The 12,232-nt window shown below is 40.4% G+C and overlaps 1 protein-coding gene across 1 annotated transcript in view; it reads left to right on the plus strand.

Annotated features, from left to right (window-relative positions):
• Window positions 1–12,232, plus strand: part of LOC126252808 (E3 ubiquitin-protein transferase MAEA) — a 63,797-nt gene that overhangs the window by 10,906 nt on the left and 40,659 nt on the right. Inside the window, exon 3 of the mRNA XM_049953748.1 lies at window positions 9,810–10,032. Within this exon, the coding sequence (XP_049809705.1) occupies window positions 9,810–10,032 (223 nt within the window). The remainder of the gene's footprint in view (window positions 1–9,809; window positions 10,033–12,232) is intronic.

A 12,232-nucleotide genomic window follows, 5' to 3' on the forward strand; every position in this document is an offset into this window, starting at 1 on the left:
ATACTCTCCATTAGCATGTATACATTTTTCCATTCTCTGAAACCACTTAGAAAATGTGTCAGTCCAAGCTTCTTTTGGGATGTCGCTTAGTGCACTCTCATATGCTGCAATGGCCTCTTCATCTGATGAAAACCGCTGTCCTCGAATTTTTTCCTTAGTTTTAGGTAACAGAAAGAAGTCACAGGGGGCCAGGTCAGGTGAATAGGGGGGATGGGGTAACATTCGCAGCTTTTCCTTCTCCAGAAAGTCCATCGTTCTGGCAGCCCTGTGCACAGATGCATTGTCGTGATGCAGCAGAAGGTGCCCACTCTTGGACTTTGGACGCTGTGACTTCCATGTGGTAATGACTCTTGGAAGACAATTGTTCACATACCATTCAGCATTGACTGTACGACGTGTGTCAAAGGTCACAGACGTGAGATGCCCGATCTTTGTGAAAAAAGTAGCCACCATCATTTTTTGTGGGTGGTTCCTCCCCTGGAAAGCACCACACTGAAGACTGTCTCTTCGTTTCAGGGTCATAATGGTAGACCCATGTTTCATCACCTGTGACGATATTGTAGGTGTCTTGGGACTTCCCTCCATTGAATTTTTCAAGCATGAAACTACACCAGTCCACTCTCGCCTCCTTTTGGCTGACAGGGAATGTGGCACCCAATGGGCACATCTCTTAGTAAGGCCTAAATGACTATGAACGATGGTCTGTGCTGCTATAGATCCAGTACTTAGGGTCCCTCCAATGTCGCAAAATGTAAGGTGTGGATCTTCTTTGATCATTTTCCTCACAGCATCAATGTTTTCAGGAGTCACAGCTGTTGCTGGCCAACCAAGACAATGTTCATCTTCAATTGACTGCCGACCCCTCGAAAACTCGTGAAACCAATTTCCAACTGCAGCCCTAGAAGGGGAAGCATCACCAAAAACATGCAGCAAAGAAGAATGGCATTCTTCGGCACTTAAAAACCCTTTTTATAATCATAAAAAATCGTGGTGCGAACGTTGCAGTGCGACAACTCGATCTTGCACCGTCTCTGACTCAGCACTGCCTGTGCTTTCTTACCACGCTGTGGGGGGATCACCGCTAGCCAGGGGCTGCGCGCAGACGGAGCAAGGTCGAAAAACATCGCTATTTCGAATGAAAACAACCCCATTGTGCTCCGCCTTACGGTTTACGGGCTGCTAAAAACTTTAGGCGTAACCCTCGTAACCTATTACAAGCAATTTAGAAAGCTGATGAACATCTGGGTTTGAAGCATAGAAGATTCAGTCGTCTTTGTATATAAAATATACAAATTAGGCCATCGAAACATAATGTTTTAGTGTATACCTTCAGCTACAACAATGACTGTTGGTTAATCACAGCCGGCCGCGGTGGCCATGCGGTTCTAGGCGCTGCAGTCCAGAACCGCGGGACTGCTACGGTCGCAGGTTCAAATCCTGCCTCGGGCATAGATGTGTGTGATGTCCTTAGGTTAGTTAGGTTTAAGTAGTTCTAAGTTCTAGGGGACTGATGACCTAAGATGTTAAGTCCCATAGTGCTCAGAGCCATTTTTTTTTTGGTTACTCACACTCAGTACTCAACACTATGATTGTACAATGTCAACACCAAAGATTACAGTGCATGGAAGACTGACACTGTGAATATCGCCAATAATGAAAGCAACAATTGAAAGTGGTGATTCACCAATGTATCACAGCTGCGAAGATAGAGCCTTAAAAAATATTGCTATTTTATAATGCCGATGGAAACTGAGTGACAATGTGTATATGCAGTACCATGCATTGTAGGGTTAAAATGTTCTAAAGCAACGTAGCATTGCAGTGATTTTCTAGATCTTAAGAGCATTTTCTGAGGTTTTATTACATTTCTATTCTGTACTGTAAAATAATGTAAAAACACTTCTTATATATATAGCTATATTTCCTTAGCTTCAGGGTAATCTTATACTGTTAAGAGACACTACAATTATACATTTTTTTGATTTAACAACTTCAAATGTTATTATTTTTTTGTATTTATCGATAATCCATTTTCCCTACTTTTGATAGCTATTCTTACCCATCAATACGCAAGATCCAGAAATTAAACGATATGGCTTTGAGACTTTAAAGCATGGTAAGAAAAGAGGATTGAACAAGACACAGTTCAGATATTGTCCCCCTAAAATACCCCAAAATTTTCATTTGAAAAATTTTGGCCAACTTTACACATGCGTATCTTTACATCTAGGCATCCAATGTTAATTAAATTTGATCCATATATAGACGTCATAGGTAGGAAGGTTTGGTGTGATTAGACTGTATGAAAAGTAGCAGGGGTCGGTCAAACCTCAGCTCTCAGAATAGCATGACAAGTTTTTTAGCCACTTTAGAGGCTTGTATCTGTATTTAGGTGTGGCTAAATCCCAAATTTTTGCCACAGAGTGATTCAGCATAAAACGTTGTCTATGTCTATTAAAGCAAATGGCCAAATGCTTGCTAGAACTTTTAAAAAAGCCTAGCATTTGCGCCTCTGTATGTGGTGCAAAAATGAGTAGCCTCTGTTTAAAAGCCCTGAAAATTCAACCACTGAAGTTACTGGACTGAAATTGGGTTTATAACCATTAAAGACCATATAGAACCTTCACACCAAATTTCTTTAGATTTGTAGACGGTCGTATGAGCACACTTTTTAATATTGGTTTCTTTGATGTGGAATGTTCTAGTAACAAAAACATTTTTATTACTATGTAATGACTATATCCTCGACCTTCTGCTGCTGACAAGACACTTTGTTCACGGCTGACCGTAAATGCTGTACAGCATGAATTACACTTCATAAGGATCCTTCCAATGAATCTGTGTCTGGCATTTGCTTTCCCTGTAACTAAATTTATATTATCATTCCCCATTAAAATACGGCAGACAGTTGTGCCCAGATACTTGATGGTTGTGGCTAATTCCAGTGACCAGGTCAAAAGATATTAAATTTTCAATATGTGTAACTTTATTTTTATGCCTTTTTATGCAAATTACATTATGTTTACTAGTTCTTTGGGATCCTTTGCGAGTCTTGGCATTGGGTGCTGATAATCAGCAAGTGTTTTTGCATTTTGTAGCAGTTTCATAAATGTCAACTGCCTGTCACCTCTGAACAGTACCATAGAGCTACAGATGTCACGTGCCAAGATACTATGACCACCCAATTAATAGCGTGCTGGTCCACTGGAATTCAATACACCAGCTACTCTGTGGGGCATGGATTCGACGAGTCCTTTGTCAGTTTCCACAGGCATGTGACACCAGACGTCTGCACCCATCATTTAATTTCTATTTTATTTATTTATTCATCCAAGGATCATCTCACAATGGTATAGGATTTGTCAAGGTAATGCAGTGCCAATCAATGGGCCAAAGTATAACACACAGAATACATAACATGCTTTAAGAGGATAGGACAAATAGCTTACGGAAATAGAACATATGTGATGGTCCTGATTAAGAAACCATACCAGCATTTGCATTAGTGATCCAGGATAAGTGAACAGATTAGCTTCATCCTCCCTAATATGGGGCCAGTGTCCTAATGGATGCAGTGCCTCGTTTGGTAATTATGTAATTAATGTTTCTTCATTTACACACCTATTATTTCATATAACTCGCAATACAAAATGTAGTTCACTTCTTCACTGCCCAGGTACTGAGGACATCCACTGACTCATTTCCGCACTCCATATGCAACTGTGTTGCTGTCTACCTGAAAAAATTAGCCAACTGTTTATCATGCATTATGCATCCTGTAATTGTATAATATGCATTGCTTGTGAAGACTGCTTTAGCTGCTTTTCGAAACAAATGTATTTTAGTAATCTTTTTTACTTCCTTCAGTAATTATTATAAACTTTTATCCCTTGAAGTAAAATGCTGTTTTGTGTTTTTTTGTTTGTTTTTGCTGGTAAAATGTAACTCCAATCCGGCTCTTGTTCCATGATTGTGTAAGGAAAACAAAAATTCTGCCCAAACAGGCCATAGAAGCCTAATGGTACCAACTGGCAGCTGTGTTATCCTTGGCCCACAGGTGTCATTGGATGCGGATACGGAGGGGCTTGTGGTCAGCATACCACTCTCCTGGTTGTATGTTGTTTTACGAGACCAATATAGAACTATTAGTGCAGTATTTATTAATATTTTCGCTGATGTGCACCACAGATTCATATATTTACTCACATGGTGCAGTAAGGTTGCCCAATTTTTTAAATATCTCTTTACAATGAACCTGACTACTACTTACAGTTAATTCTCTTAAGGCCCTTTTCTGAAGTTTAATACTTAGCGTGCAGCTGAGATAATATTACGCCATTTGCGTGAAATGGGAAAGTGTGACGGGCATAATATTACGTCACACCAGTTACGATGATTTACCGTGGCGTCAAATGTATATTTATGACTCCCACAAACATCTGCCAGGTCTCCAGGCTTCATAGTTTTTTCTAGGTGGTAGTAATGGTATCACTGGAAAAATTTATCATTTTTGAAAGTTTTGTTACCTCTCTTGTTCCGTAGGTGTTAGCTGGCGTTCAAGTTTTCTCTGTTTCGTATGTTTTGTGGTGATTTTGTGTTCAAAATGTGCAGTGAAGAGGAGAAATGTCGGGAGCAAATGATTTACAAAGTCTTTGATGAGTCTGCAGATGATGAGAACTAAATAATTGATGATGGGGTCTGTACACATGTATGATATTATTTTTGCAGATTGTTTGTTATTAAGGATTTTCCTGCTGCTAAATCAGGAAATCAGTCTGAGCATATGATTCCACAGAGGATAATGTTGGACTATGTATCTCTCCAAGTTTCTATTTGCATTATACTGTACTCCACATATGAATGCTAAATTTTACTTGATTTTTGTATGTTGTGTGTTTCTGTTTGGAACTACATATTTGTACACACATGTTTGTACACATGAGTTCTAACTTCCAAAAAACCATACAGTATTTTAGCCAGCCCACATGTAATGGCAGCTACGTATAAGACCAGCACTTTAAGCGTTAAAACAGTATTTTTTTTTTTTTTTTTTTTTTCCCCTTTGATTCCCAGTAAAGCCCTGAAAATCAATGTTCATCCTTAAAAACTTGGTGTCTTGTACACAATCTTATCATCAATGCTTAAAGTGGCAGAGTTGCTTCCTCTATGTATGCTGAAGTCCATGCTATTAGTTTCTTTGAGTTCAGTGTTATTTCCCAATTGTTAACATCCTTGAGGGTTCATTTGCTTTCCCTAAAAGGAATTTGGATGTTGTATCAGTCACTGTGATGTTGCCGTCATCGACAAAGAGAACATTTTCTCCAGGTCTTACAGTGTGTGGAAAGTATATATTAAGAACAGAATTGTACCCAGTACAGTACCCTGATGGAAATCTATGTCTATATATATTTCTTGTCAGACAATTATTCTAATAGCAATTTATCATCAGCAGATATGTGAACGATCTTCACTGTGTGCTCTTTGTTTTCCAAGTAATACTGTTCCTCCTATAGCTAATGTTTCAAGATTGCTCAATAGTATTTTATGGTAAACACTGTCAAAAGCCCTGGACAAACCAAATAAAATGCCTGTAACACAATCATCTCTATCAGGAGCTTCAAGTGCCACTTTTGTGAACTCTGAAATGACTGATATTGTATTTCTTTCACTTCTGAAACCAAACTGTGCTTCTTTAAAGAGGCTGTATTTCTTCACGTAACTTATCAGTCTCTCTCTCCTTCATGATTGCTTCCATTATTTTTGAGAATGGCCTGTAGTTTTGAGAGCTCTCTGCATTAGCTTTCTTTAGTAAGAGCACTAGTTGTGCATGCTTTAGGTACTCTGGGAAAACACCTCAACTAAAGGATTCATTTATTATGTTTGTTTATGAGGCTCTATGCTTTCTATACATTTCTTCAGAACAGACAGGAACCTCACGTATGCCTGCTGAGTTGTTACTTTTTAATTGTTCTACTGTATTCCTAACTTCAAGCTCTGTTGTGGGAAATAACATCATTTTGCTTGCTATGTAAGTCATTGTGAGCACTACATGTGTTTTAGGAAGGTTTTGCTGCAGCTTCTCTGCAATACCAGAGAAATAATCATTTACAAAATTTGCCAATTCCTGAGTACTTCCTATTATCCTATCCCATCTTTGATTTGTATATTGTACTTGTTTCTTGTTTTACAACAACACACACCATTGTGCTTTCATTGTTTGCATTATATGTTAATCCGTTATTGAATGCCTTTTTTCCACAAGCATACCTTCCCATGCATGTTTTTTTATACCTGTGATAGTACTCAGGGAACTGTGGATTAGTGCCGCAATTTTTCAAAGAACTGAAAAATTTGAGTGTCTGGGAGGACTTTCTAATGCCTGCAATTATCCATCTATTATCCTTAGCTGCGGCAGTAGAAATGCCTACCTTCAAAAATGTCACCTCAAAAATTAAACAATGCACAAAATTTAGAGAACTTAGCTACATTGCTTTCCATATACATTTTATCCTAGGTTTGTGCAAAAAAAAAAAAAAATGTATCTTGTGATCTGAGAAAAGCCTTTGTAGGCCTGCAGTTTTGTAGGTTTCACTGATCCCAGCTTTACCTTTATTCTATGACATTAATGATCTGAAATGCCAATCTCTCTTACAAGTACTTTACAATTTTCCCTGTCAGTAACTGTAAGTAAAGGTCTAAAGTTGAGGGTGATCTTTTTGAAACCATTGTAGCAGTGTTTACAATTTGTGCCATGTCAAAAGTACTCAGAATGTGTAGGAAGTTATTACTAATTTCACACTCAACAACTGTGTTAATATTCATGTCTTCACATACTATAATGCTAGTTTGGGGGTCAGAGACCTTGTTCAGTACTGCAGTGACTTCAGTTAAATTGTTGAAAGTATCCATATTATCACAAAGAATGATTAGCTTTTTATAAGCAACTAGCTTTCTTATGTCAGTGGCTAACAATTCAAAATGTTTATCTACACTAATTGACGTCATATCTTCTCCCAGCTTTAAACTGAGTGCCAATACTGATATGATTACATGATTCCGAGGATACTGTTTCCAGTGTATGCAATGCTGAAGTCGCTAAGCTAGTTGAGATACTTTCAATAGAGGGGAGCCTGTTGTCATGCTTGATCCTGAAAAAAGGCCTAGTTCTTGTACCTGTGACATCAGGTATTTGACCATGTGTGGCCCCACACCAGCCCACCATACTCTCAATAATGAGCTCCACCAAACTCCCTTTCCTAAACCTGTTGCTGTGCAGACATGCCTTAGTGTATCCCTATCTCTCAATAATACCCACATGCACCACCCTAAAGTGCAGCCAGCCACCACTCATCAGCACCATCTCCAGCTCTGCATCGACACGCCTTATAGCGCTGCCAAGACGAGGCCGATCATGCTGCTGGAACAACTCCATCATGCTCACGTTGGTGTTATTCAGGTCACCACCTATGTTGTATGTCCATCCCTGTCCAGGTTGTTACCTGTTCCACCCACTACCACTACCTGATATATTCAGTGAAATTCCTATAAATTACAGGCTGGATATCACTGTGAGTTTGTTATCATGCTCCTCAAACCACTGTAACACAATTCTGCCCTTGTGATATAGACAATTGTTAAGCATGAAGGGATAATAATGTTCACATAGTCGACAACTAAGTTACTAGCCAAGGTTCCATGGAAGTCCAGGTGAGTCCCCCAGAGAATAATACTGCCTTACAGGCCTATCAGTGGTGCAGTGCACATTTTGAGCAGCTGTTCCCTGATTGAAAGTGTATCCAGACACTGCCATACACCCAGTGTAACAAGAACGTGATTAATCTTACAAAGTTACACATTTCCATTGATGCATGGGCCAATCTCAGTGGTCTCATACCTGTTATAATCATAATTAACATTGTCATTGTGCCAATGTGGGAACATGCAGGAGTCATCTGCTGTGACACTCCGCGCTCAACAGTGCACCTTCAGCAGTGCACTCCAAAACCAGAATTGTATGCTATCATAAGATCTGTCACAGATTGCTGCCTGCTCTACATAGCGGACAAGCCCCTGACCGCATCAACCTGCAATGAGGCAGTGGACATCAAACACCTTATTGCTGTTTCACTGTTCTTCTGCCACTTCCCATAGATGCTGAAGACAGTAGCACACACATATCTGACAAGCTTCTCCCTTTCTAAGATGCTCTTTCTCAGAAATCAGATGACAAATATCTGCCCTTTGTCAAAGTTGCTTATGTAGTGAATCTCCCCACTTCCAATCTGTATTGTCACTAGAATGATTCCCCATTCATCTCTGCGCCACTTACATACTTCCGTTACTGAATCATGTGTAAGCAACATCACCAGGCAGCATTCAATTTCACAATTAGCTGGGGTCATAATGTTTTGGTTCGTCAGTGTATTGTGAAAAAGAGATGTTCAATGTACGTTAACTTTGCTTCTAATAATGCCTCCCCTTTAAGAAAGACATACTGTGCTGATGACTAACTGACAACCTCAGCTGCCGACAGGTGTTGTTGATATACCTCGATGTGGACAGCTGAAAATGTGATCCCTGACCGGGACTCGAACCCGGGATCTCCTGCTTACATGGCAGATGCTCTATCCATCTGAGCCACCGAGGACACAGATGAATAGTGTGACTGCAGGGACTTATCCCTTGCACGCTTCCCGTGAGACTCACATTCCCAACTGTCCACAATTCTACATATGTATTGTACTGCTGTACATTTGCCCACCCACAATGTCTATAAGGTACAATACATATGTAGAATTGTGGACAGTTGGGAATGAGTGTCTCATGAGAAGCGTGCAAGGGATAAGTCCCTGCAGTCGCGCTATTCATCTGTGTCCTCAGTGGCTCAGATGGATAGAGCGTCTACCATGTAAGCAGGAGATCCCGGGTTCGAGTCCCGGTTGGGGCACACATTTTCAGCTATCCACATCGAGGTATATCAACAACACCTGTCGGCAGCTGAGGTTGTCAGTCAGTCATCATTTATTCCAGGGAAAAGCTGCACGGTCATCAACAGTAACTGTTCTTTCGAGAACAAGTTACTGTCTTCGTATACATACTGTGCTGAGTCATAAAACATTTTTCCTGTTTTGGAAACAGCAAAAAAAGATAACATTCTGGTTGGTAACATGATACATGAGGGAATTATGAGCTAGCTAATAGGACAGCTGAACAACCTTCGAAGATGATGATGTAGGTTATCATAGATTACTCCATCAAACAGATAGTACATTATTGAGAGACAAGTTATAAGTCAGTGGCACTATGGTTGTAAGGGATTGAAAACAAAATGGTGATGTCAGTGGTTTGTATATGTAGTGTGCCAGTTTTTAAACATGTTTTGTTTTATATGTAGGCAAGTGACCTTATCTTTTAAGGCAACCTACCATCAATTGTAAGCAGTGACTATAGACCCTAAACCTGTTCCTAAATTTTATGTTTTCAGAATTCCAGCCCAATTTGAATGAGTGCAGTATTTATTGTTACACTGAGTGGCCAGTTACTCAAATATTTTTAATAACAAGCCCTACACATGTAATTAGAATTTATTTGGCTGCAGAAGTTTACAGAAAACAAAGTTGGCTGCCTAATGTTGATAGTATCATGAGGTATCATCATTTAAAATGTATCATATGGTAATGAACGAATTATGTGAATAAATTTCTATATCTCCACTCCCCCACCCTCCCTCCCTAAACAAATACCACCTCCACTGTAATAGTGGAGACATTTTCAATTCTTTTATGTATCGTATTTTTTCCTCACAATAGGCTGAAGAGAGCATATCAGAGGAATTGGAAGCTGCATGTGTGTGTAAACGGCGGTTGGAGCATTTGCGAGAGCATGCTGGATCCAACAATCCAAGTGCTGTTAATCTGTGGCGCAGGCGTCGTTTGGACAGAATGCTTGTAGAATATTTCTTGCGCAAAGGATACTATGGTGCTGCAACACGTCTTGCTCACAGATCAGATTTGAGAGATCTTACAAACATTGGTAACTATTAAATATGTAATCAGACTAACTATTTGTCTAATTTTGTAGATGTTATGTTAATTTGCTGGAAACAAAATTCATATGATTTGAAGATTTGCTGTGTTTGCCAAATATAAATGGATCATGTGATATTTCCTGATCAATGAAAGAGTTTGACAAAGTATGAAATGCACAAGGCTTTTTTTTTTTTTAAGTGCACTTTTTTGCTTCCTTGTAAAAAGTCAGTACTGCATTACTAGTTTCTTTTTTAACAATATGATTGTGTGTTCAAAGAATTGCCCAATACAGTGTCCTAAAGCAGCACTTATTCTTGTGGGGGATTTGTTAACATAAGTTTACGTAAATTCGTTAAGAGAAGTGTGTGTAATGTTACTGGAGTCAAGTCATATTCTTCCCATTGTCCGTATTCATTTTGTGATTGTCTAGGTATGACCTTGGAGCACAGATGACACACATTGTTTATCCCAACATGTGCAGTTGGTTACACTGTGTTCTCTCAGTGGCTGCCAGAATACCCTCTTCAACATGTTGAGTGAGGCTCCTAGGCATACACTGATCAGCCAGAACGTTACAACCACCTACTTAATAGCTGGTATGTCCACCTTTGGCACGGTTAACAGTAATGACGCATAGTGATGTGGAAGCAATGAGGCCGTGGTAGGTCGCTGGAGGGAGTTGGTACTGCATCTACACAAACAAGTCACTTAATTTACATAAATTCTTGAGAGGGGGCCGATGAGCTCTGATGCCACATTGTCACATTCCAGACGTGTTAATTGGAGTTCAGATCTGGTGAATTGAGGGGCCAGCAAATCAATTGGAACTTGCCAATGTGTTCCTCAGACCACTCCGTCACACTCCTGACCTTGTGACATGATGCATTATCTTGTTCAAAAATGATCATCATGAAGGGGAGTATGTGGTCTGCAACCAGTGTACGATACTCCTTGGCTCTCATAGTACCCCACTGGATGCATGGATGCTTATAGGAATGTCTCCCAAAGCAAAATGGAGCTGCCTCCACCTTGTATCCGTTGCGCAATAAAAGTGTCAAGGAGCAATTCCTATGGATGACTACACATTCGCACTCTCCTATTGGCTTGATGAAGGAGGATCCAAGTTCTCATCAGACTATGCAACACTCTGCAGTGTATCAACACAATGTCCAGTGCTGATGGTCACCTGCCCATTTCAGTCATAATTGATAATGTCATTGTGCTAACGTTGGCACATGCATGGGTCGTCGGCAGCAGAGTCCATCGTCAGGAGTGTTCAGTGCACTGTTTTCTCAGATACACTTATACTTTGCCCAGCATTAAAGTCTGATGTTAGTTCCACAGCAGTTTGCCGCGTGTCCTGTTTTACCAGTCTGCCCAGCCTAAAACGTCCACCATCTGTAATGAGGGCTGGCGACTCAACATAATTGATAATGTCATTGTGCTAACGTTGGCACATGCATGGGTCGTCGGCAGCAGAGTCCATCGTCAGGAGTGTTCAGTGCACTGTTTTCTCAGATACACTTATACTTTGCCCAGCATTAAAGTCTGATGTTAGTTCCACAGCAGTTTGCCGCGTGTCCTGTTTTACCAGTCTGCCCAGCCTAAAACGTCCACCATCTGTAATGAGGGCTGGCGACTCAACCCCATGATATCTGGATGTGGTTTCATCTTGGTTTTGCCACACTCATCACAGCATTCATACAATATCTGACAAGTTGTGTAGTTTCCAAAATTCTTGTGCCAGCCTCTGGACCATCATAATCTGCCCTCAGTCAAACTCTTATAGATCACACGCCTTCCCCATTCGTCACACCGACAGTAAGCTCACTGATACTACATGCACGGTGTGTATGCCGATTAGCAGTCATTCCTCATTAGGTAATGCTGCTATCACCTGGACAGCTTTATATCATTAGTATGATTGTTGGTCATAATTTTCTAGCTGAGCAGTGTACACACTGAGTGCACAAGGTGTCCCTCTGATCCCTTACTGCCATTTTGCTATGGGGCAGCATTATTCGCTGGATGTTTGAACTACCAAGGATTAACAGACCCGTTATCCTTTTGTGTTTGCCTCCTCTTGCATGGTACTCAGCACAGTTGCCACCAGGTGAAGTGAGTCTCACTGGCTTGGTTTCAGTTTCAGTGGAAGACAGCACATTGGGCTTGTTGGATGGGGTGATGGGAGTAACATCCTGAGT

The sequence above is a fragment of the Schistocerca nitens genome, chromosome 4 (genome assembly GCF_023898315.1).
Source record: "Schistocerca nitens isolate TAMUIC-IGC-003100 chromosome 4, iqSchNite1.1, whole genome shotgun sequence".
NCBI classification, from domain to species: Eukaryota; Metazoa; Arthropoda; class Insecta; order Orthoptera; family Acrididae; genus Schistocerca; species Schistocerca nitens.